This window comes from Eulemur rufifrons, chromosome 7 (assembly GCF_041146395.1).
Source record: "Eulemur rufifrons isolate Redbay chromosome 7, OSU_ERuf_1, whole genome shotgun sequence".
Lineage (NCBI taxonomy): Eukaryota > Metazoa > Chordata > Mammalia > Primates > Lemuridae > Eulemur > Eulemur rufifrons.
This window is the reverse complement of record NC_090989.1, coordinates 266,784,983-266,812,134: the sequence shown is the minus strand read 5'-3', so window position 1 is coordinate 266,812,134 and position 27,152 is coordinate 266,784,983. Positions and strand designations below refer to the sequence as shown.

At 46.9% G+C, this 27,152-nt stretch overlaps 1 protein-coding gene across 1 annotated transcript in view; it reads right to left on the bottom strand.

The window, feature by feature from the left end:
• Nucleotides 1-1,779: 1,779 nt before the first annotated feature.
• SNX30 (sorting nexin family member 30) overlaps nt 1,780-27,152 on the bottom strand; it is a 106,992-nt gene continuing 81,619 nt past the window's right edge. The window contains exons 7-9 of the mRNA XM_069474563.1: nt 18,086-18,172; nt 6,676-6,828; nt 1,780-3,126 (exon numbers count right to left, since the gene is read on the bottom strand). Of these exons, the coding sequence (XP_069330664.1) occupies nt 3,067-3,126; nt 6,676-6,828; nt 18,086-18,172 (300 nt within the window). The 3' untranslated portion in view covers nt 1,780-3,066. The remainder of the gene's footprint in view (nt 3,127-6,675; nt 6,829-18,085; nt 18,173-27,152) is intronic.

Genomic DNA, 27,152 nt, shown 5'->3' with positions numbered 1-27,152 from the left:
AAGACCCAACACCAAACCTGGCTGGGTAGTAGGTACCTCCTCATTTAAGCAGCAGTGGTTCCTTGCTTTGAGTAGAATAGCCTAGAATCGTCTTGTGGATCTATCACGTTCACAAGAGCAGCGTCCGTACTTGCTACAAATCACAACTGCTCTCTGAAACATCACTGGCATCTCTAAAATCTGCTCAGTTTCTAGGAATCCTCCCTCCTGCCTTAGCCTGGATTGTTAACCTGGGGGACTGAAGCTTTTGTTTCCCAGGCCTGGGGCAGTTGCTGGGGGGACCTGCCATTCTCCTGCCACATGCTCGTGCCTCAAAACCGTCTGTGTCCCTCTGCCTGAGGTGAAGTGCACTTTCAAGCAGAAACCTCATGAAAAATAAATGTAAGAGAGGAGACAGTGATCTCAGGGCCACAATTCAGGACTGGGTGATAAAACCTCTACGAGGCAGCCTGTGGCACCGAAGTCTCCAAGTGACACTTCTCCTAGGGAGTCTCCTCTGTGCTTGATCCAGATGAAGAGGCAAATGCCCGGGGAAGCTGTGGGGGTAGGAAGGGACTACTTATTGTCCCCTTCTTTCTGGGCCCGCCTCCTCACCCCCTCAGATGCCAGCCTGAAGGCAGGGACAGGAGTCCCTTCTCTGCAAAGACCATTTCTCCAAGGAAGCCTGTCACGTACGCTGGTTTTCCCGGCTCTGCTGTCAATAGCACGCCTGGAGGATAGAAAGTTTGCCTTGTTCCTTGTTCCACTCTTTCTGGTGTCTTAAAGCACAAGGCATCACATGGGGACCAAACAAATAGAGCAGGACGGAATCCCAAGGTGCCCGAATCCCTTTAAAGCCAGTCTTCCGCCTCCCGTGAGGACAGGAAATGAATGTACAAACCCACACCCCTCTCCCCATCTCCCAGCAAGGAACCTGGTAATTTTATTTGAAATGCTGCTTCTTTCCCAATGAACTATTAGGAAAGTTTCTGGGCTTTGGCAACCAGCAGGTAGTCAGAGGCTAGTTTTCCTATAACTCCTTCCACAGTTCTTCCCAAGCATTCATTACACTGGACAACATTTTTACAGCTCACATTCCACAAGCCAAAGCTTCGCATGTTCCCAAAGATGAGAATTTGCTGCTGGGTTGGTCTGGTGTCTTCTGCCCAACAGCAACAGGGGGCTGTCAGCTCACTACGCGATACACACTCTGATTCTCCCAGCACAGCGTCAGGTCAGACGCAGCGTCCATACCACACCAGCACGATGGTTTAGAGGTAGAATGAAATGCTGAATCGCCACTTGGGGGTAGATGAGTTGTTCTTACCCTTCTGCTCCAATGAATCATTTCTAATTGTACCGAACTGAAAATTCACATCGAAGGATTTTGGAATGGCACGAATACAGTTTGACAGTACAGGTAAGTACCAACTGATGTAAAAATTATCATTTAAACTGCATTGTCAAACTCGGTGAAACGGAACCAAACTGTTCTCTATGCTGTTCAACTGCTGCACCAACAGCACCACAGCTTGGCCAATGCAAGGCCGACCCTGCAGTTAGAAGTGCGATGAAGTGACTTCAACATGCTGCGTGTTGGCCAGTATTTGCGGGTGAACTTGCATAAGCAGCAGTGTCTTAACACAGCTGTTTCATTAAGAACTACCGCTTATGAGGCTCAGATTTATGGTTTTACAGGGATGAGCCGCAGATGAAAGAACACAAATATGACATATGTAGCTTCATTTTAGGAGGGAGAAAAAGGAGTTGGAAGATAGATCCTTTTTGACTATTTTGTGATTTGAAAAGTAAACCTGGCAATAGTTTGAAATGAAGACTCTAAACACAGCCAGCAGTTCCCAAGAACGTGGCTACAAAACTGAGGAGATTTTAGCTTAACTATTAATAGAAGCAAAGAGTTCGCTGTTACACTTGTCATCTTCGAGGCCTGTCCAGGTACTGACGTCTCTTCCTGACCAGGAAATGTTAAGGGTTAAAGCACTTTATGTAGAACATTCACATGGAGTTTACAGATTTCAACTGTGTCATAACAACACGACATTCCAGCCCTCTCACCAAAAGCTTGCCCACACATTCAGTGGACATGGCAGGAAATATTAAACTAGGTCTTTTTGGTGAGGTAAAGGCAAATTGCACAAAGCAGACGCTGGAGGTGGGGTTTGGTATAAGCCCACTGATCTCAGCAACAGGTGAGCTACTCTGACTTCAAGACAACAGGTGTTCCCTAACACATCTCATCCCAGCTCTGATGACAATTCACAAGCTAAAGGAAAACACTGAAGACCTTCACAGAGAAAAATGCACCGTTTTGTTTCATTTTACACAAAAAGTTTCCCCTCTATTGCATTCTAGTGTCAGAAGCAAGTTCAGGGAGCGTCCCCTGCAGCTTCCAAAGGCATCGCAAAAGGACAAGGACACTGGCTGGCTCCCTCAAGCATGGATGCATATTGACACTGATTCAAATGTCCCTACAGGAAACAGAAACAGTAAAACAGGTCTCACTCGTCACAAGCAGGCAGCAGGCCACACTCACAGCTATAGGCCACTGGACATTAAGGACTTTCCACGGAGGCGCCACACCTCCTTCTAGGCTGAGCCAAGTCAACGCCCACAGAGGGCAGTTCCAGAGCCGCCGCGTCTCCACAGGAAACAACCGCTGCCTTCTACTCCTGCCTCCTTCTGAGGCCTTGAAAAGCAGGATCTAGGTTCCCCCTGCAACAGGCAACTCAGCTGTTCCCAGAGAGAACACTGGCATGAGATGTCAGGATGCCGGCCGCGGGCTCTTGTCCCTCAGTTTCAGATCTCCGTAGTGCTCCACTGAGTAGGTTCCTTCGCAACCCGGAGGTATGCTCTGCTTTTGCCGAGAGATGATTCCAGCCTCACGGAATCCACCAAGGAATAAATACTAATTGGAAACCACTGTAGGGCGAAGTCGGGGGAGGAAAAAATACAAACGAGAGATGTTTCTGTGGTGGTTTTCCCAGCGCCGCCTCTCTGGCACTGCAGGGACTTCCGGTACGGGGGGCCATGCCCTGTGCAGGTAGCGTCTCTGTCCCAAGAAGGAACTTACTTGGCCTCTTGCTTCTCCTGCAGCAGTGGAATAATCGACTCCCACGCCATGAGGCACTGAAACAACAACAGGCACACACAGTATCAGCATCCAGTTTCAGGTTCAGGGTCAGCTTCTTAATTCTGCTCTGATCTACCCTTTCATCATCAATCCTGCTGGGTCACCTTTGCTAACAACACCTACATGCCTCATCCATAACCAGTGTACACAGGTGAGGTGACAGGTGTTTGTTCTGGATGCCTCACCCCCACCTGTATGAAAGACAGCTGTGTCTCTAAAAGGGTTAAATGCATTCATGTCAGTCCAGAAAGCTCAGATCCAGAGAGTGAAAGTGCATTCATTAGAAGACACTCTTCCCCTTGAAAAAGCAGAAGAGAGACCATGCAGGAAGCCCATGATGAAGCCCTAGGCCAGGTCCCAGCGGGACGGAGACACTGCGGCAGGTGTGGGTGGTGCTTACCTAAGGACGTCAGTCATAACTGGAACAGGCCAGCCACCAACTCACCAGCCTCAGATTTGCTTGTTTGGGCCACTCCTGGATCTCCCAGAAGGGAGAGTCGGGGAAGGGGACTTGAGTTTTATTATGTCCAGACACTGCTGTGTACTTTCCATTCATATCACCAGTCCTCACTCTCCTCCATGAAGCAGAATTATTCATTACACACATACATCCCCACTTCATCGATGGGGAAATGAAGACTCAGGAAAAATGATGGGCCCAGACCCCAGCTCACACGTGGCAGAGCTCATGGCTCCCACACTGACGGCCTTTCCACTACGCCAATCTCTTTGCATTCCAGACCCTGTGAAAGGCCAAGAACCTGGAAAACTCTGGCATGGTCCTAGAGAGCACTCTGTTTGGCAGAAACAATCCTCCCTTCGAGCAGTCTCTTGCGGAGGACGGGTGAACTGCATGAGGCCTTTCTCAGAAGCAGCCCAGGGCTGGAGGATTTACTCCTGAGTCATTTGGGGAGGAGTTCTGAGAAGGTGGGAGGAGAGAGGCATCCTTAGGTCAAGCAGGAAAGAGGGGTGGTGAAATTGCTGCCTAATTCCTTGCTGGTGACTCTGAGGTTAGAAAGGAAGTCAGATGGCCCGTGGCATTCTGGGTCCTGCTCTCTCCCTAGGCCATCACCTCACATCTGGAAGGGTCTTCCTACATCAGCCACGAGGAATCGAGGCCATGCTAGCTTTCTTTTTGGCCCTCAAATGCACCAAACTCCTTCCTACCCTTGCACATGTTGTTCCCCTTGCCTGGAATACATGTTCCCGAAGTCTTTGTCCCTGAGACTCAGAATAAATGTTCTTTCCCCAGAATGGCCTTTCCTACCCACTCCACCTGCCTCTTCCCCCACCGTCTGCATTATGCCCACCCCGTACTTTCTCCCACGGGTTCCTGTTCTTTTCCTTATTTCTCCCTGAAGTTGTGGGTGTTTTGCTAAACATACATCCTCTACTAGAGGGACGCTGCCTTAAGGGCAGGAATCCCGTTGTTATCAATGCTGTACATACAGTCCCTTCCTCGCAGCAAGTGCACAAAAAGCACCTGTTAAGTATTTGTAGGAGCCAAGACTAGGCCAGGTCAGTGCCCCTGTGCGTGGTGCAGTGGGAGGACACCTAGGCACAGACGTGAGACCTGGTTTGAGTTCCCCGACCCGGGCTTTGGAAATGCTGGGATTAATCACCAAGAGGAGTGATGGAGACATTTGATCTAGCTGGTTCTACAGTAGTAGGAAGGCTATTGAACAGGGCAGGGAAGGTGAGGGAGTGAGGAGGGAAGGCTGAGAGCCCACCATGTCCAGGAGAGTTCTAAGAACTCACACATCCATCATTTCATGTTATCTTTGCAATCGTTCGGTGGAGAAGGATCACTCCTACTTTATGGATGAATAAACAGAGGCACAGAAGGCACCTCGCCTAAGGGTACAACCAGGAGAGAAACGAAAGAGGCTCTGACTTCACATGGGGAGTGATCATCCCACCTTTGGGCAGGCAGGACTGTCCTGAGGACAGATGGCCCCTGTCCCCTAGGCTGCCAGTGTGTCAGAAGTGTTCAGACTTGTGGACCTATCAGAGCCGACTCTGATCCTACTTCAGTCACTCGCAGGCTGTGCACCCTTGGGCAGAGTTTAAAACCTGCTGAGCCTCGGTTTCTTCAGCTTTAAATCGGGAATCATAAAACCCACATGACAGTGTTACCATGAGGGCTAAATTTAATAAGGTGACACATGCAAAGCCCCCAGCCCAGCATCACGGGGCTCCAAAAACACAGGAGTGAGAAAAGGAGTACACGCCACCCTTCTGCTTTCAAACTGTCCCTCCCTAAGACCTGACAAGTAAGGAACGTTCCACGACGGCTTCCTGAGCCCTCCTACAAATGACCTTGACAAGATGCAGACACACTGCTCCTAAACAGCAGCCAGAGCCACCAAAGCCTTCAAAAGAAATCGCTTCTAGCACTCTGGGAGGCCGAGGCAGGAGGATCACTCGAGGTCAAGAGTTCGAGACCAGCCTGAGCAAGAGTGAGACCCCATCTCTACTAAAAATAGAAAGGAATTATATGAACAACTAAAAATATATATAGAAAAATTAGCCGGGCATGGTGGCACATGCCTGTAGTCCCAGCTACTCGGGAGGCTGAGGCAGGAGGATTGCTTGAGCCCAGGAGTTTGAGGTTGCTGTGAGCTAGGCTGACGCCACGGCACTCTAGCCTGGGCAACAGAGTGAGACTGTCTCAAAAAAAAAAAAAAAAGAGATCGCTTCTTCTGGTTTGGGATGAGGACGTGCTCCCAGGATCGGTGGTGTGAGCAGCCGAGTTAATACTTGTCCAGTGTGCTTGGGGGCCCTGGTGTTTCCAACAGTTTGCTTTCAAGTCTACAAGTTATTAATACTTGTTGAATTGTGATGGGGCCATTCTTCGTCTGTAACTTTAAGCTTTTAAGGAATACCGGGATTCACTGGCAGAAATGATGCAGAGTATTAGGAGCAAACCTTGACTGGGGAGACTGGGCTGTAGTTTGTGGAGTGTGTGTGTGTACACGCCTGTTGGGGTGCTTAACCTGAGGTCCACAGATCAAGGTGATCCATGAATAGAACTGTTTTCCTTTGTAATCCTACATGCCTTTATTTAAGGTATTAAAAAACAATATTTTCAAGTTTATTTTAAAAACAATCAGTATTTTGGTAAGGGGTCTATAGGCTTCACCAGATGACCAAAGGGGCCATGGCACAATGAAAGTGAAGAACCTCTCTATCCAGAACCACAAGACGGTGTAAAATAACCCCAAAGCCTGCATTACCTGCCAGCAGCCCCGTGCTTTAGGTCCGACTGACTCTGGGGAGCAACCAGGTGCCAGGCCCAAAGAGCGAGGAGGGTAAAACTATTGCTCTACCGGCAGCATTTGCAAGGGAAACCCCTGTGTGTACCTGGGGGCCTCTGCTTCCAAACTGGGCGCCACAGCCAGCACGGCCGGGCAAGGGCACAAAGGGGGAGCTGAGGGTGAGATCAAATAAGGGAAGAAGATGACAGCAGCAGGATCCCTGCTTCTGGACTTCTGGCAGGCCCTTACGCTCGTGGAAACCGTAGTCTTGTCGGGCACACTCATTACCTTCTCGTAATATTGGATGTTCTTGTCCGCCATCCCCATGAGCAGCTGCCGGAAGTCCTGCCTCTTGTTGTTCTGCCACCTCTCCATGTCAGCCTTCAGGTCAGCGTTGAAACACTCCATCCGATCCTGGCATTTCTCAACGTCTGCTGGCACCTGGGAAGGGGAGGCACACGTGGGTGCTTTGCACTCGTAACTGGCATCTCCTGCCTCAAGTGCCTCTGCTCACACATTTGTCAAAGGCCAGAATCCTACATTAAAATGCCATCTGCACACTCCTTCCTCTGGAGGCATTTATCTGAAAGCAGAGCCTTGAGTTTTCAGGTCTAAGGAGGAGTTCTGAAAAGGCGCTACCCTAACCCCAATCTTCAAACCCATCCAAGCACAACACAGACTCGTGGGGGAAACACCTCCCTGTTTACACACAGGAAGAAGCACTGAAATTCAGAGTCATATGTTTTTGGTTCCTTTTAGGATTTACTCATCCATACTTAAAAATGTGCACAGACTTTGCGAATATACAGCAATATTTGATATTACCCTACTATTCTCTTATGTCTCATATTGGAACTAGAAAAGAAGGTTTTCCCAGATCATGTGAACCATTCCATTATTCGTGACGTTTGATCATGTCTTTCCTCATTAATCAGAGAATTGTAATAATAAGATTATTGGCCAATTTCCTCCTTTCAACCCCACATTATATACTACACACTTGTCCATGCTTTTCCAGATAGATAATCAAAAACGAAGAGTTAGATAAGTCTGAGAAAATGGGAGGAAAGTTATTTATGTGTGTCAAAAGAATCTGAAATATAAGAAGAAAAATTTAGCAGGCTATTTGAAGCTTTTCTTAAAGAGGTTTAGAAGACTTTCTCAAAAACACACTGCGTCACTTGAATTTCACAACTTTCACTTTGCTATGGTGAGTTTCACACATCCCACACAGCTGGAGAGGGCCCCATGGTCGCAGTAGTTCCCAAAGCACAAAGCCGGCTTCTCTCTCCTACTCAAGTGCCCCACTGGGTCCTGGAGGTGGCCAGCGGGTCAACATGCCCAAAGCTGGGTCAAACACCCACCCGCCAGATGCTTCCCAACAAAGGGTGAGGTCTTGTATGCCGTGTGCTGGGGCCCATGAACCCCCAAGTCTCCAGGCTGTGGTCACCATCAGGAGTCAATCTCGACCAACTAGGGAAGTTTTACACCCATACCTTGAGGGCAAGGACACCGATGTGGCGAGGCCAGGCCTGAAGGAGCTAGACACCTTCAGGGCACTTGGCCGTCTGCCACACAGACCATCGGGAGATGGCTGCAGAGCATGGCGGGGAGGGAAGGGACGCAGCCGAGGCAAGAGGAGTCAAACGTGCCTGGCACGAGAATGAAACTTGGAGGAGACAAGAACGAGTTGGAGAGAAAGATACAACCAGACATCCTGGGCAACTTAAAGGAAATCTTCTGTTAAGAGAGGAAAGGAAAAGCAGCCTTTTTTCAAACCACTTGAGCTTCTGGAAGAGAAAAAAACTAAAAGACTGACTTTTTCTTCTGATGAAGTCTTTCTTCTGACTGAAGACACTTTCCCTGCCGGGTCACCCATCACTGTTGGTTACCTCTGGAGAAATGGAAATGACAAGCAGGGTGCCCGGCCTCGCCTCTGCAGAGCGCTCCCCGGCAAAGGTCCAGGAATCAGCCTCAGTGGACAGACACCCGGCGAGCCATGGCGTCTCTGGCCAGCCTGGCCTTCCCACGGGCACAGACCTGCTCCCTGAGCCCTCTCCTGGCCGCTGCTCGGTGTCAGCACTGGGGGAGCGTGTCTTCCCCTCTGCTTAAGGAAACTCTGGCTGCGAGGAGAAATAGCAAAGTTCTGCAAAGAGAACCTCTCCAGGGTGCAGAGAGAAGAGGGAGGCTGGAGTCTCTGACTCAGAGGATTTCTCACGGAGGAAAGATTCCTGGTTCTGTTCTGGGGATGGGAACTCTGGTCGACTCACAAAAATTCAGAGTCAAAACTGCGGCTCTGATTTCGTGATTGCCTGAGCCGCTGTCTGGGCAATGCCTGGCTTATCGTTTTGGCACTGAGCAATAGCGAAGTGCTTAGGTCTCAACAGGCAAATCTTGTCTCGAGGTGCCTATGGTCTATAAGGAAGGAAGAGGAACACGTCTAGACATGTGAGACACTGCGAGGGGGCTGGAGAGGGCATCCCACCTCGGGGAGGATCAGTCTTCAGGGAGGAAACAGCACCGAGGTGACTCTGTAAAGACGACAGAAGCAGGACAGGACAATGGAGTAGGCACTCCACAGTGGCAGTCCACACGAGTCCATGCAAGTGGCACAGGTGAAAAGACACCTGGACCCACCTTGGGAATCGCCCATGAAGGTGTAGACAGAGACTGCAGATGGCAAAACTGGGGGTGGGGTGGGCAGTGGGTAGAGGATGAGAAGCCTGGGCCCTTCCAGAAGGCCGGGTTTTCTGAGGCCTTCGCTGTGGCAGACAGAGTTTGATGACCCCATCGACCACCTACCAGGAGTGTGACTCGGGGCCTCTTGGTGCCTCAGTTTCTCTGTCTGGGTGATAAGACTCTTGTGATGGTTGAAAGAGGTAACACGTGCTAAGCACTTGGTGCCTGGCATATATTAAGCGCTCAATAATGGTCTGTTAGTTCATATCAGTATCAATATTGTAAACTGCTGTTCACAAGACATAATCTATAATTTGTGCAGCCCCTCAAGTCAAGAATGTTTTATTGAGCTTTCTTCCATGAAATACATTTTTCCATTTTTTTTTGTTTTTCAAATATAAAATATATTATTAACCATGTTCCTTCAAACTTTATGCCACCCTTTGCCCACGCCACCACACCCTGAGATTTCACCAGACATCAGAGATGAGTCAACTCCAAACTATACAGTGGCACAATCGCACGGGACACCCTGGAACCAGGGCGGTGGCTCTCATACCAGAAGGGAGAGGATGGATTAAACCAATCTGGTGAGACAGAAGTGACAGATTTGGCAACCAACTGCCCATGTGAAATAAGATATAGGGAGTTGGAAAGAAACCTGAAATTTCTAGTCTGGGTGACTAAGGTGGCAATAGAGCCACCAAAGGACTCAGAATAAACAACAGATCCACAGACCAGAGAAAGGAAGGAGCCACAGCCAAGGGAAAGGTGAAACCTCCCTCCACAAAGGAGGCTGAGACAAATCAACAATAAAAAAAAAACCCAAACAACCCAATTAAAAATGGGCAAAGAACTTGAATAGACATTTCTCCAAAGAAGATACACAAATGGCCAACAAGGACACGAAAACATGCTCAACATCACTAATCACGGGGGAAATGCAAATCAAAACTGCAATGAGAGCACCTCATACCCATGAGCATGGCTGCCATCCAAAACACAGAAAATAGCAAGTGTTGGCGAGAATATGGGGAAACTGGAAGCTTTGTGCACTGTTGGTGGGAATGTAAAATGGTGCGGCCACTATGGAAAACACTGTAGAGGCTCCTCAAAAAGTTAAAAAATGATTCTGCTGAATTTCACTTCTGGGTATATACCCAAAAGAAATGAAAGCAAGGCCTCAAAGAGGTATTTGTATACTTATATTCATAGCAGTATTATAAACAACAGCCCAAAGGTAGAAGAAACCCAAATTATCCATCAGTGGGTGAATGGTTAAACAAAATGTGCATATTTTAACACACACACACACACACACACACACACACAAAATGCGATATTATTCAGCCTCAGAAAGGAGAATACATGCTACAACATGGATGAACCTTGAAGACATTGTGCTAAGTGAACTAAGCCAGTCACAAAAAAGACAAATATTGTATGATTTCACTTATATGAGGTACTTAGAGTGGTCAAAGTCAAAGAAAGAAAGAGAAAGTAGAATGGAGGTTGCCAAGATCTGGGGGGAGGAAGAATGGGAAGTTGTTTACTGGGGATAGAGCTTCAGTTCTGCAAAATGAAGTGATTTCCAGAGACTGGTTGCATAACAATATGAATGTACTTGACACTGTTGAACTGTACATTTAAAAATGGTTAAGATGGTAATTTTATCTTATGCATATTTTATAATTAAAAAGTTTTTAAATATATGAAAGAAAAAAGAGGGGGTGAGGAGGGCAGGGCCCATGGGTAGGGCTCATGGAGAAGCCGACTTGCACGGGGTTCATAAAGCACTCAGCAAAGGTCACTACGAAAGGTGGGCACAGAAGCAGGAGGGGTGAATCCGAGAACAGAGCCTGAGAAGCCCAGGGACGGCACGAGTTGGAAGAGGGCAGTTAGGGGACTAAAAAGAAGAGAATAAAAGGAACCAGGCTGAGCTGTCTGAAGTGACTCGCTTGTGAAGGTGCCCAGCTTGGTGAAGAGGATGGCTGGCAGGCGACACTCAGGCATGCATTCTCCTCACCCTTGTTTCTCTTTGGACAGTGTCCTTGTGACAATCAATTCACTGACCAGTAATGCTGAGCATTTCTCATCTCATGTTTTGAGTTTTCGTGTCTGAGATACCGGTGAGCCGTGCTACCCTGTGTCTGAGATACTGGTGCACCGCGCTACCCTGTGTCTGAGATACCAGTGAGCCGTGCTACCCTGTGTCTGAGATACCAGTGAGCCGTGCTACCCTGTGTCTGAGATACTGGTGCACCGCACTACCCTGTGTCTAAGATACCAGCGAGCTGTGCTACCCTGTGTCTGAGATACGGGTGAGCTGTGCTACCCTTTATCTGAGATACCGGTGAGCCGTGCTACCCTGTGTCTGAGATACCAGTGAGCCGTGCTATCCTGTGTCTGAGATACCGGTGAGCCGTGCTACCCTGTGTCTGAGATATCAGTGAGCCGTGCTACCCTGTGTCTGAGATACCGGTGAGCCTCGCTACCCTGTGTCTGAGACACCGGTGAGCCGTGCTACCCTGTGTCTGAGACACCGGTGAGCCGTGCTACCCTGTGTCTGAGACACCGGTGAGCCGTGCTACCCTGTGTCTGAGATGCCAGGGAGCCATGTTACCCTGTGTCTGAGGGATACTGAGATGGCAACAGCCACTGCTAATGGCTGGGTGTTGCTTATCACAAGACACCAAGAAGAAAAACATCACCAAATAAAACCTCAAAAGACAAAATCTTCTAAATAGAGGACACAACTGCATTTTTCACATTCGCCCCCAATCTCTCACGAGAATTTCCTTATAGAAAACGGGTTGGAGTGATGGGAGGAGTGCCACGTGGGACAGGACTGTACGTTTCTGTGTGTTGGGGAGAGGGACAGTAACCTACATTCACTCAATATCCGTTTAGCCATTTAAAAATGTATGACTGAGCTCTTCCCATGGGCCAGGCATTCCCAGGCCCTAGAATACACATCTCTACCTAACCTTCCTTCTTGAAGCAGGGCTGGAGGTGTCACATTGTCTGCTCCCATGATGACAAGAGGTTAAAAAAATCCTCCAAAGACTGTACAAGGCAGACATAAGCCCAAGATCTGGGGGAGAGGGGAGCTCATGGCTGCCATGGGACAGGTCCCAGGACCAATGACAGAACTCATTCAAGATGGCGGTCTCCTCATCCACACACCACTGGGTGAGCAGGTGGGCTGAGCCTCCTAACTGGCCACGTGTGAATGGCAGCACCATTGATCCCCTGGCCCTCTGGGAAGCCAGTGCCCCTGGCTGGTCACCTCTAGCTTCAAGCAACCTCGTCTGCCCATTCCAACGTGCCATGCAAACAGACAAATGTTTTCAGTTTCTACATGAGCAACAAGATGAAAAAAAGTTGAGAAAACACTGAGACAGGGTCAAGACTGAAAACAGGCCACTGAACATGGCAAACAGAAAGTCCCAGTGCTCTGAAAGAATGTATTTTTTATTTTAGTAGATAAAAACAAACTTCAGAGAATGGCAGGTGAGGAGGGAAGGAGAGATGCGTGCGTAAGATGGGTCTAGGGCCGATGTGCTGAGAACAAGAGAGCCACAGCTCACCTGCACAGCCACTGAGGAGCTGGGAGCCTGGATGAGGACCCAAGAGAAGGTCCACGCTCTCTCCCGAAGCCCCTCTGGCATCCATCTATCCACGCTTAGGAAAGCCAGAGCCCTCCCCTCGAGGGGGCAGAGGTTGCTGGGAACCCTCGTAGCACGGGGCAAAGGGCACCAGCTTTGGAGCCAGGTACACCTGGGCCCAACACCAACTCCACCATTTGTTAGCTTTGGCACGTAAGTTATACGACTCCCCTGAGCCCTGGTTCCTCGTCTGTAAAATGGGAACAACCCCAGTGATGGAAGGCCGTGGCAGGAATGAAATAAGATACAGGTGATGACAGAGTTCTGCCCTTCTTTGGCTGATGCATCCGGCATCTAACCCAGGCTGAGATCATGGCCACTGTGGAGAAAACTGGAAAACATCAGGTGTCTCTCTCCTCCTATTCCAGAACATTCACCATCCAGGTGGTTCTAGGAGCCTTCAAAGGTCCTTCAAGAAGTTCATCCAAGTGAGCCCAATTTCTACTTCTCCTCCCCACTTCTGCTCAACCTGAGAGGTGACAGGTTCTCAGTGTCTCCTGCTCCCTTACGCTTCACACAACACGCGCGCTCTCTGCACGCCAACGCCCTTGCTCACCTCCACACCACGTATCTTCTCACCTCCCATTTCAAACTGCACCTGGCACTGTACCCAGGACGAGGCCACCTATGGGTCAGGGCCTGGAACAGCACCCCTCCGATCGTTTTTTACCTTTTGCAGGTAACTAAGAATTCTGTAAAGAATGCTCTGCTTGTTCTTTTTTGAATTGTAATACATGAATGTATGAGCGTTGAAAGGAGTCAAATGCAGAACAGAGTAAATGTAAAACTCCCTCCACGGTTTACCCTCCTTGTTCACACTAGGGTAGGGATGCTTCCAGCTCAATCCTCATGCAATTCCCCAGCCCCTCCTGGTTTCCAGCACTAGCTTCAATACGCTCCCTAGCTTCTAAGGAGGGTCAAATCCTAAGAGGTACCCAACAAGCCTGTAGTTCTGACAGACCCAGCGGAAGGCAGCCAGGCCCCTATGCAGTACCTATCATTTCTCCAACCTCCAAATTAAAATGGGGAGAGCCACGTCTACACAATCCGAACTCCACTTGCCTGAGAATAAACTACGTCACCATCTGCTGAGTTTTCTGAAGCCTAACAAGAAAGCAAAACTTTAAACTCTATGACACTAACACTTCCCCTCAGCTCTACAGGCCTCTCCCGGCCTCAGCACACAATGAGGAGCCCCAGGACTCACTCCTCCCTCCTCAGATGGCCTAGGACTCCTCTGTCCTAAGAGGGCCACCCCAGCTTGAAATTCGTGGTGAGGGTCGTGGGAATCCCTGAGGCCACTTCCCTCCTCTGGGTTTTAGAAAAATGATCAGATTTTTATATCACTCCATGGTCTCACAAAAATCAACCTTCCTTCACTCTGCAGAGCAATTTTTTCAAGATTTCACCTCAAAACTCAAGTCTCCTGTTAAGATGTCTATACCTAGGGCCTTCTCTTCCCCGCTCCCCTGGGACAGACTTGGGAGCTATCTTGCTCCCACGCTCCCCACGATCAGTCACCAACAGTGGAAATGGCTGAGGCCTTGGGGCAGAATCAGCCCTAACCCACTTCCTGATACCCTGTTTTATCTCAGCAGCAGCAGCTCTGGATGTGTGAGCTCACAACCACATCAAGCAAAGCATAGCAAGACCTTACGTTGCTCGTCTCCTAGATGTGCTGAGAGAATGCACAAGTGTGTTTGGGACCCACTAGTCATTCTCACCCACTGAACAAGAAACCCTTCCCCTCTGGTCAGAATTCCTGTGGCCAAGTGAGTGTTCCGGGAAGGTGGAGAACCGCAGTAGCAGGAAGTTTTCAACCACAACTCGGAAGTTCAAAGAGGAGCCGCGGCAGCTCAGCTGGCTGGTACGTGGGAACCAAACACCAGCTCTTCCCTCTGCTCCGAGGCTGGAACGAGCTTCCAGCAGTCAGCAGGCCAGGGCGCAGTTAAAGACTTAATTAGGCCTATTATTTATAACCTTCAGTTCCTGGCTTTGCAAAGGAATATGTCCCATATAGGGCTTACATATTAAATGACAAATAGTCTGAGAAAGTTTGCATTCAGTGCTGAGCACGTACAAATGCAGACAGAACTATTTAAGTGACATTTTTAAAATGCAGGGTCCTCAGTTTCCAAAGTGCACCAGCAGCAGAACTTGCTGGTTCTCCTTTCCTCCCTTGCCAGGAAAAGTAACTTCTATTTTTTTTCTCAAATATTTAATTGACAAGCAAAGATCGTATATATTCAAGGTGCACAATGTGATTGTTTGATATATGTATGTATTGTGTAATGATTATCACAATCAAATTAATGAACACACCCACCACCACCCATGCTGTACATTAGATCCCCAGGACTTGTTTATCCTATAACTGAAAGTTTTACCTTCTGACCAACATCTCTCCATTTCCTCCACACCCCCAGCTACCACCGTTCTCCTGTTTCTACGAGTTCAACTTTCTTAGATTCCACTTATAAGTAAGATCATGCAGTATTTCTTTCTGTGAAGTGACTTTCATCTTCATATTAGGGGGCTAAACTGTTAGAAGGAAACTTCTTAAATATACAAAAATATGCCATCCCATTAAATAGACTGAGACAAGGGCTCAGCCGACGGCACCATGTTCCAGAATATCAGAAACAGCTAAGAACTAGTCGATGGGACAGGCAGAGGCAGTTAGAGGGCAGCTGTGCACACGGCTGTATTTCTGTCGTGGCCTCCGTTGGGACACACAGGATGGAAGAAGGCTGACAGCCTTTGGCAAGAGGAATGAGAGACACGGTCCCAGCTGCATACACTGGACCAAAGACAAGAGTCCCAATCTCCTCATCTGCCTTTCCATAGGTGTACACAGCCTTCACACTCTGGCATAGATCACCATGGGTGACACACAAATCAACACAACAAATGTGTTTACGGCAATGTGTGTACGGCACACTGCACGTAGGGACGGTTGGCATCAAAGAGGCCAGGCAACCGATTGAGCTGCTTTCTACTTCACTTCCTCACCCACGCAGTGGGGAAAGAACAATGCCTTCCCTGCGGGCCTCAGATGACGACTGCGGTGATCCCATGAAGTTTTATAATAATTAACGTTAAAAAGCACTACACAACGCCAAGGTGTGCCACTTCTGAGGTTTGAGTTTCAAATACCCAAAGCTGGTTCCTTTCCAGGTATGTCCTGACACAGTGGTGGCAGCAAGAACCAAGGCAAAGGAAGGAAATAAAACCCCAACAGCTCTGATGCCAAACTATTTCCCTGAAACTGGGTCCCTGCATCATCTTAATAACATTCTCTACTCCTTCTCTGAGAATACAAACAGCAAAGAAGCAGAATAACAAAGAAAAGTGGCAAGATTCTAAAGTCAAGACTGCAGAGTATGATTCTACCAGTTGCTAGCTGTGATACTGGGCCTGGGGTGCTCATCTCTCAAATGGCAATAAGTGAACCTAAACCACATAGCTGTGGTATGGAATAAAGATTACACACACACACACACACACACACACACAGTTGTTCCTTGGTATCTGGTGAGGGATTGGTTCCAAGACCCCTGCAGAGAGCAAAATATGTGAATGCTCAAGTCCCTGATACAAAATGGCATAGTATTTGCATATAACCCATGCACATCCTCCCCTATATTTTAAATCGTCTCTAAGTTACCTATCATATCTAATACAATGTAAATACTATGTAAATAGTTGTTATACAGACTGAGCATCTCCATTCCGAAAATCTGAAATGCTCCAAAATCTGAAACTTTTTTTTTTTTTTTTTTTAAAGAGATGAGGTCTCCCTATGGGGCCCAGGCTGGAGTGCAGTCGCTATTCACAAGCACTATCATGGTGCACTGCAGCCTCGAACTCCTGGCCTCATGCGATCTTCCTGCCTCAGCCTCCTGAGTAGCCAGGACTACAGGCTTGCACCACTGTGCTCGGCTCAAAATCTGAAACTTGTTGAGTGCTACCATGACAACACAAGTGGAAAATCCCACACGTGACCTCGTGTGATGGGTCACAGTCAAAACTTTATTTCATGCACAAAATTATTAAAAATATTCTATAAAATTATCCTTAGGCTATGTGTATAAGGTATATACAAAATGTAAACAAATCTTGTGTTAACACTTGGATCCCATTTCCAAGATATTCCACTATGCATATGTAAATATTCCAAAATCCAAAACACTTATGGTTTCAAGCATTTTGGATAAGGATACTCAATCTGTACTATGTTGTTTTTATTTTTTGTGTTATTTCCTATTGTTGTATTTTTTTGGCTATTTTTCCCCAGATATTTTCAATCTACGGTTAGTTGATTCAGCAAATGCAGAACCCATGGATAGAGGAACAACTGTGTGTGTGTGTGTGTGTGTGTGTGTGTAAAGAGAATGGATTCAGACATAGTGAGCACATTGTAAGCACTTGCATGTTGGCCATTTTACTCTTCCTTTTAATCCTGGTTAGGGGGAAAAAAAGGCAACAAAGGAAGTGGCCGGTACAACCCATGCATTTCTGCAATGTGATCCTCTATCTAGACTCTAACACTTGAGCCAGAAGGCATCATAGGCAGACAGATCAGTGCTGCTCAAACTCCAGGGTAAAGGACAATTTTTTGTTGGCTTTTTCCTCAATCCAACCAAGCTGTAGTCCTACTGCGCATAACTTGTATCAATCAGCACTAGTTTGACAATACTCATCTGTAGTGTTCAACAAGGTGTATGCACTGGTTCTGCACCAGCGTCAAATTGCTATAAAAGTTTCCAGGCGCTCACTCCTGGCTTTTGTACTTTTCTTATCATGAATCACACAGTTTATGGGCCAGTCCTCCAACCACACTTTGAGAGTGCTGACCTAGGCTGCTCTTTCCCTCTCTCTGCAATGTCATTTTACAGGGCAAGGAACTGCCAATGAATGGCAGAGCTGGAAGTCTTGTATTTTTTTTTTCAATCCTAGTGCCAGGCACAGGGGCTCACATCTGCAATCCCAGCACTTTGGGAGGCTGAGGCAGGAGGATTGCTTGAGTCCAGGAGTTCGAGGCTACAGTGAGCTATGATCAGGCCACTGCATTCCAGCCTCCAGCCTCGGTGACAGAGTGAAACCCTATCTCTAAGGAAAAAAAAAAAAAAAAAAAAAATCCCAGGAAATAGCAGAAAATTCAACCCCAAGTGCATGTTTGGAACTCTCAGAAATGAGGCAGAAAAGGGAGCAAAAGGAGGAAAATAAAAACACCAACGTATCCCAGCTGGCACTGACCGCCCTCAGTCATACAGATCTAGCGACAAGAACTGACTTAGCACCAGCAGGGAGGTTACGGCTTGTCAGCCCTCGCCAGGCGGCTTCCTGACCTTGGGGCGTTCTTCCTTTCTCAGAGCCACAGCTTCCAGTTTGGCTTCGTACTCCGCTTGGACTTGGTCCCTCTTCTTCAATACGCTCTGTGGGAGGCAGAGAGGAGAAGCACATGACACGGAGTCCACAAAGGGCTTCCAACCCCCAGGCGATTGCTTCTTTACCCCGCAACTCCCCAAATTATGGCACACCCAGGCCCAGCCATGGGCTCCTAGCACAGCCTGGCTGTGGCACAGGAGCTGTAGTGTGACACGTGACATGGACTCCGGAGGACACAGGGGGAAAGGCGGGGAGAAAGGAGAACCATTCCCAGAGACAGCTTTCTAGGGAAGGGCAAGTGCGGGAAACGGTGCCCATCCATCGCCACACTGACAGGAGGGTTCTTGGCTTCCCTGTGTGCAGAGAGAACTCGGCTGTGCGGAAATGTGCAGCTTTGCAGGTTACGACTCAGGACATTCCCTGACTCTTAATGGAAAAGAGAAAGTCAAAAGAGCTCTTCACTCTTTAATTCACTGATTGGAGCCCCGGTGGACTGACTTGTTCATTGATCCGTTAGCCACTTATTTGTCCTCTGCTCTAGTCCAGGTATATATACATAGAGCAAAGAGCTACAGCCCCTACCTAAGGGGTTCAGTCTAGCAGAGGTACAGACAAGGTATGAGGCTACAAGTGCCAAAAGAGCTATGCATGTGTAAGTCCAGAATTCCTGGCACCATGCAGCAAGCCTGCCAGAGTGGCAAATGGGCCCAAAGAGAGCCAGTTTTGGACAGGGCTAGACTAAGGCAAGCCAAGCGCCAAGGGTGCAAAGTTTAAGGAGATGCTTACTCTCTGGCCCATGTGAGTACAAGGTCAGCACCTAAGCGTGAGTACAAACACCTGAGCGTGAGCACCTCCTGAAATCTGTGCCCTGGGCTCACTTCCCTTAGTCCTAGCTCTGCTGCTAGGATCCCATCAAGCAAAACAGAAAAGCTTGCCAGTAGACATTCTAGAAAAGTATCTCTTCCATCACAGTGTTTTTCTTTTCTTCTTTTAGAATCACAAAAATGGCAAAGCAAGAGTGATAAGAACTTTCTTTCCCATTAACTCAAAAGTCACAAATTGCTATGAAAGTTTCAAATAATGTACTTGCCCCCTAGGGACCTTCCAGCAGAGCATGGGTCAGTGCAGGACGGAGCCACTCGTTGGCTAAACAGTGGACACCTTGTATCCCTGCCGATGTGCTAAAATAAAAGGTGATGAGTGACCGAACAGTTGAGAGCTCTGGGGGCAACCTTCAAATGCAATGGGTCAACACTGGGAGCCTCAAGTCTTCCCCTGAAGAATTTACTTTGAGAGATGTTTTACCATGACAAGAATATGAGGTAAAAATTTTGACAGTTTTATTTCATCATGTGCCACTCATTTGTCTCCCAAAGTGCTCTGACATCCCCTCCACATACTCGTGAATCCTTGAGTAGGAATAGCCACAATGCTGTGTAGTGGAACTCTCTGCTATGATGGAAACGTTCTATAATCTACACTGTCTAGTACAGAAGCCATTACCTCCACATGCCTGCTGAGCACCTAAAATACAGCTAGTATGACTGAGGAACTGGGTTTAAATTTTTATTTAATTTTACTAATTTGACTTTAAACTTAAATAGCCATATATGACTAGTGGCTACCGGAAGGACAGCACTGGTAATAAACTAACAGAGGAAAAAAAAAGGAGAAAACTCACAGCTCATAATTGCCCCTTCAAAAAGAAAGATCACAGCTCACAATTGCCCCTTTGTTTGATTAACCACCTGTGGCTTAACTTGTTCTAAGAATTTGTTTTTACAACACTTGAAAGAAATTGAGCAGATAGAAAGAGCGTGACCTCCCCCAGTTTCCACCAGCCCACATTCCAGGGAGACTAATAAACCAGCCTCACAGAATAGAGAAAAACAAAAGGGAAAAAAAAAATACACAAACACACATAGCCACTTCACAGCTGCCTTTTGCCATCAGCTTGCAGCAATAACTTTTTTTCCCCTTTACCCCCAATAAAAACCCTGAACCCCTCACCCTTAGGGCCAGCACTTCTCCTTTATTTCATGCCATGCCCTCCCCTTCCTTTGGGAAGTAAAATAAACTTTCTCTAAAATTAGTCTAATCTTTGTCTCGAGAATTCTTTCTCAGCCCTCACTACGAGTTCCCACCCTAACAGCTACCATATTGGATGACATAAATCTATAAAGTAAAAATTTTAAACTCAGGGGTCCTGTCTGGATTTCATAGAGCCCAGAAAATAATCTAAATCTACTGGTCGGGAACCAGCAGCAGTAAAAATTACAATCTCTACCCAAGTAAAATGAAAATATGCTTGTTGTCCATGGACATGCAAATGCGGCTCCCCCCAGGAGCGATGGAACAGCAGGGTGTGTACTTCCCCTCACAGGATGCCTCACATCTTACTGGAAAAAACACACATATCCAGACCAGCACTTCCAGGAATGAGAACGAGTTGCTCCAGTGACAGTGTGGCAAGAACCTCACAACCAAAGCTCTAAGATCATGCCTTGGAATAGAGTCAGCACAGTGCAGGGATGGACAGGGAGAGGAGATGCACGAAACCTACTCAGCTGAAACATCCTAAAAGCATCTCCTCTCCCTACCCCCAAAACAGGAGAGGGAGCCGGCAGATCCAGCCATACCCCTCTCCAGTTAGCCTGAGCCTTCCCTGGCCCAGAAGACAGGCAGGGCCGCTGTCTCCTCAGCCACTGCCCCCTGCAGCTTCTCCTGGCATGGCCAGCACACTGCCTTCTCATGCAGGCTGACTAGAGGATCTGTGCTAACCACCCTGCATCACTGGACAGCATGAAAGGCTCACAATAACCCCGTAGAAGCAAAAGGGCATTCATTATCCCTGCTTCAGAGACAAGAAGACTAAGGTACAGTGGCTGGACCTGTTTGACACCACACCACTGGCTAACAGCACAGAGAGGTGACTCATTCAGGTTCTTCCTGCTACGTTCAGCTTATGGTTTCACAGTTGGACTTTGATCCAACAACGCCAAAGGTTGGGAAATGTGTTCTGAATCAAAACAAAGTGTTTCAGACCAGCATCCTTGTTAGGACACCTTTGCCCCTGTTGGTGATGGTCTGAGAGGACTGGGCTCCCAGCCCAGTCTCTGCTGATAAAACTGGTCGAGCCAGCCTATGACTTAGATGCAGTGGGGTGAAAGGGACAAGTGACCCAGTCAGGGTCTACAGAGAGGCTCTCCATCACTTGGTGACAGGCAGAAGACAGTCATCAGCTGAGCTTCCCACAGAACCGTATAGGGATCTCTGATTCTAACGGGTGTGCCAAGTCAAAATGGGAAGTGCACGGAGGTATCTTCCTCCTTACGCTGCGCCACCCACCCTCCCCTATACGGCCACCCTCATCCTGTTTCTGCCCTGCCTTCAAGCATCTTCATTCACCTATCCAGGTGCAAGGATACAGCAGAGAACAAAACACATAAAACCTTTGCCTTCATGAGCTTACATCCTAGAGAGGCAGACAATAAACATGTAAAATACATAGCGTGTAAGGTGGCTCTAGGTGTTGAGGAGAAAAAATAAAACAGGAAAGGAAGATAGGAAGTACCAAGGGTTTGGAGGAGGGCAAAATTGTATGGAGGGTGCCCAGGGAGGGCCACACACTCAGAAGGTGACTTTCAATTAGAGACATGGAAGAAATTTCTCCTGGATGCTATATACTTTTTAATGTAGAACACTTCATGATTTCAAGTGGTCCTAATAATCTAGAACTTTACTACCTTTCTTTCCCAATAAAGAGAGGGCAAATGACTCAGTTTCTTTAATAAATTATAAAGAAGAACAAATAGACAAAGAGGGAATTTAAAATATTTAAGAAATAGGCCAGGCACTGTAGCTCATGCCTGTAGTCCTAGCACTCTGGGAGGCTAAGGCAGGAGGAGCACTTCAGGGCAGGAGTTCAAGACCACCCTGGGCAACAAACATAGCGAGACCCCATCTCTACAAAAAGCCAAAAAAAATAAAAAAATAAAAAAATAAAGCCAAGCATTGTGGTAAGTGCCTGTAATCCCAGCTACTCAGGGGTCTGAGGCAGGAGAATCGTTTTAGCCCGGGAGTTCATGGCTGCTGCGAGCTATGATTGCACCACTGCATTCTAGCCTGGGCAACAGAATGAGACCCTGTCTCAAGGTGGAAAAATTTTTTTTTAAGAAACGCATCAACCAATGTATGCATCTTATTTGGACCCCAATTTGGAAAAAGAACTATAAAAACTGTCTGAGACAACTGGGGAAATTTAAATGCTAACTGGATATTTTAACATAGTAAGAATAAGGTAGTTTTTTCTTTTAAAAAGAATGCTTATATTTTAGAGATATGTACTAAATGTTTTTATATGAAATGATACGATGTCTGGGATTTGCTTTAAAATAATCCGGGGTGGGCACTGGGAGCAGAGTGGGAGTGCAGACAGACAAGGCGGGACACAAGTGAGTAACCGCTGACGCTGGCCAGGCTACAGTGGGCTTGTTAGACTTTTGCTCTACTTTGGGATATGTTTGAATTTTTCTATAATAAATAGGTCAAAATACCTTTTTCTATAATAAAAGGTGTTATGGAAACTTAATACCTGTCATCCAAAATGTTTATAACAAATAATAATGGCCATTAGAAGGCCTAGAATTATGTCAACCGTGAAATATGCCAACAGCCTTTATCCTACAATGACAAAACTGTCTGGAAGAGTTAGCTCACAGATGCAATCTGTGGTTTGACTCTCAACATCTGCACCGGGTTTTTCCCAAGAAAGGACCACAATGGTCAGCATCTATGGGAAAGCTTAACACCCCTCCTCTCCCCCAGAGCTCATGCTCATGCCTTCCCCTGGTGAGGCCATTGGCTCACAAACCAAGGGAAGGAGAAAAGGCAGTCTAAACAGAGCCCCAGCACCAAAGGCCAAAGCCTCCTCAAATCTGGAAAGTTTTTAAGCTTCAAAGCTTTACGGAAGAGGGACATTAAGATGCAGGGATGGGGAAGTCTAGGAAGGCAGCAGGACCAGCTCAGCCACACGTCGAGAACTGCAGAACACAATGGTTCATATTCTGGTACACCAGCGCTGACAACCCGAAAGACCCAAGAGGAATTCATGTAGAATAATGGGTGTTCTGTAATAGAGAGAGAAGTTCTAATGAGAATAAAAATAAATACCCAGCATGGCCCTGTGGCTTGTTTTCAGGAAGCCCTCTAGGAGAACACTTTCCTGCAGGAAGGAAAATGGGACCAACTTGGTCCTGCGGAGATCACAATTTGTGGTTAAATGACTGAGCTCAGGCTGCCCCTTTCAACATGCTCCTTTTATACATTCATTCTGTGGAGGCCAGGACCACCTGCAAGTTACATCTTCTGGTGCAATATTGATAATACTGAAACCACACATTTCTCCCTAATTTTAAAAGATATTTGTTACACAAAATTTGGAAAATAAAGAAAAAATGTACAGAATGGGGGGAAAAAGTCATCCATAATGTCATCTCTCAGACACAACCAGTGATACATTGTGTCTTTACCTCTAGTCTTTTTCCTTGAGTGGCTTCTTTGATGCTGTCCATTTCTGTTTCCTCTTCCTGCACTTCTATTATTCAGATGTTGGACCTTACGATCTACTTCTCTAATTTTCATATTTTTTTCTCTCCAATTCTCTTTTTGTTTCATTTTATATGCAATTTCCTTAACTTTTTCTTTTAACTATTCTTTTTTTTCATTCCTATCATGGTTTAAATTTCTAAGATCTCTTTGTTCTCTGAATTTTTTTTTTTTGAGACAGGGTCTTGCTGTGGTGCCCAGGCTATAGTGCAGTCACATCATCATAGCTCACTGCAACCTCAAATTCCCAGGCTAAAGTGATCCTCCTGCCTCAGCCTCCCAAGTAGCTGGGACTACGGGCATGTGCCACCATACCAGCTAATTCTTCTATATTTTGTAGAGACGAGGCCTTGCTATTTGCTGGGGCTTGTTCTTTAAATTTTTAAAAATTCTTGTTCTGTCGCTCTGACATCTTCTCTTCTCTTTTGGAAGATATTAATGATTTCTTTTTCTGGAAATTTTCTTCTCCCTCAATAATGTTTCACCGAATACACTTTTTCTTCTTTGTTTTTACTTATGACATTCATATTAGGATCTTTTCTTAAATATTTGGTGACACTTGTCTATCCACTCATCCAAGAGTGAAACACGAAAGAAAGTGGTTGGCAGCTCTCTGCACAGAGGGCTTGCTGACGATTCCCTATAGGAGACTCTGCTGGGTCCCTTCACTGAGGGGCCCTTCTCTGCGCCCACCAGTATCAGTATCTTTGGGTGTCTTCTCTTGTGCTGTTCAGACTTTCTAGCAACGGCTCTTCTCATCCTTGCATGGAAGATACAATGCCGAGAGCCAAGCAGGAGATGAGTGAGAGTTTCGACATTCAGGAACCTGTTACTGAACACCCTCAGTTGTACCTAGAGTCTGTTGTTCCAGAGACCCTCAATTTTACCCCCTCCAGAGAACATACCCCCAATTCTGCCAGAGTGGAGAAGGAACAGCGGCCGCTGTGTGAGGAGGGAGGAGAGAATCAGAAGAATCTGATTCTTAGACGGACTCCTGACTTACTCTTCAGCCCCACCTCTCCCTCAGACCCAGAGGGGCGTGGTGCTGCCAATTCTCAACCTTTCTGGAGGGTTCCACAGTGTAAACCAGGTAACTTCTCAGGTCCCCCTCCCCAACAGTTAGCTTCCCATTCAGCTTTTTTGAGTTATTTAAGTTACTCGACTCCTCTCAGTGGGCTTTCTAGTTCCCCAAATGGCATTGCTATCATCTTGCCCACTGCTCTCTGTCTTTGTAGGCTTATGCCGGAAAAAAAAAAAAAAGAGAGAGAGAAAAAAAGAAATCCTTCTGGTCTCATTTTGGTGAGATTCCATGAAGAAGAAGTTGTTTAAATATGGATTCTGTCTGCCACTACTGGGAATCTCAGAACTTTAATTTTAATATTTTTAAATTCTTGTTAAAACTTTTAAGCTTATCATGTCATTTCACATCCTGCTTCTTCACATTTTCACCCCAACTCCAAGAAATTATCCCCACAATATATAATCACTTTTGTTCAGGAAGAGGGACTTTTCCCCCCTGATAATTCAATCTTCCAGAAAAATCTTCATTTCAGTGTGTGAAATGCACTGGAAATGGCCAACCTAAAGCACAAACGGTCCCTCCCTGGAGCTTGACTCACTCGCTCCACCTTGTGGCTTCCATGGGGAAAGGCGGGCAGGCAGAAGAACCATCTGACAATTCAACTGACATTTGGAGGAAACTACCCCAGAATGCTGTTGAAGGCATCTCCAACTCAAAGATAAACTTTGTCTTTAAACCAAAACTTCTGTATCCACATCTCACACCTATTATCACGATCACCAACGATGCCCATGTTATTATTTTAAATCCAATGGTCACTGTTCATCTTGCCCCTTCTCCTTAAAACATTTCTCTGCTTCATTGAGGCAATTCTCTGCTTTTTTCCCCCCTACCACCCCAACCATTCCATAACCAACTAATAACCAACTGCCATCGCACCTCCACTGAATGACTAATAGGCATGTCTGAACTCAACGTGGCCCAAACCACTTGGTTCCCAGCGACCCAATCTGTTCCTCCCTGGACCTTCCCCATCCCAATAAACAGTACTACCATCTGCCCAACTGCTAAAGCCAAAAACCCCAATTCCTCCCTTTCTTACTTTACTTCCCCCCAGCAGCAAGTCTAGTTGGCCCTTCATCCAACACATACCCCAAATCCACCCACTTCAGCACCACCATAGTCAAGCTCCACCACCTGGTTATCTGCCCCTGGCTCCCTGTGACATCCTCCTAAATGGTCTCCCCAAACTCCACTCTCATTCTCTACAATCTGTCTGCATACTGTAGCACTACATGTCTCCTTTAAGTAAACAATCACATTCTGTCATTCCCCTGCATAAAACCAAACGGCTTCCTTTCTACTCCTTAGAATAAAATCCAGCCTCTTACCAACCATGGCCTTTAAGGTGCTACTGTATGACCTGGCCCCCATCTCTCTTTGCCCCCACCTCCTGCCACTTGCTCCCTTTACTCCCTGGGCTCCAGTCATACTGGCCTTTCTGATCTGCAGACACCAAGCTCATTTCTGCTTTAGAACCTTTGCACTGCCTGTTCTCTCTGCCTAAAATGCTCCATCCTCTCATCCTTGCACAGCTAGCTCCTATGTGTCAGTCAAGTCTCCAGCTAGAGCCACTTTCTCCCTGTGGCTTTCCCTTACTTTCCCTCTCTTTCTTTGGACCCTTGCCCCACTCCAGTCATTCACCAAGACCTCTGAGATAAGCATGCTCATTGACATAGATAAATCCATCTCTTAAAAATAACAAGATGCATGGCATGCAATAGTTATATATTTGTAAATGTTCCCAATTCACCAAACTGTCAAATCCAATTAAATATTTGCTGACTACCGTCTATGAACAAGGCAGTGTGGGAAATGAGATGGTCCTGCCCTAACCTCCTTAAATAAAACTTCAACTCTTGGTCTGGTCATAATGATGCCAATACTCTAAAGGCACTGCCAGAAATTTGGTAAGGACTCTGAGATGGTCTCTCTCAGTCCATCACAGCTCTAATTACATTTTTATACACACATAGTCTATAGGATGTGAAATGTCATATAAGGGCTCACCTGTAGATGTCTACAGGGTGTTTAACTTGAGGATAACTTTGGTACCCACCCCCACTGTCCCCCAGCACTGTGGGCTATCTCTCCACGTATCCTTGGAATACATGCCTTTAACCATCTTTCTAGCACAAGCTGTTCTCATTGTTCACAGCTTAAAACATCACTGCTCCATTTGTTCCATGTGGCCTGATAATGACCTCACTTCTACGCTTTCTTTCTACCTCCAAAGGGAACAGAACGCACCCAGCCACAATTGTCCTTAAAGAGACACAATTGGGGAAAGCACTCACCTGGCTTTCCTCCTGGCAAGCAGTTAAACACACAGCTACAAG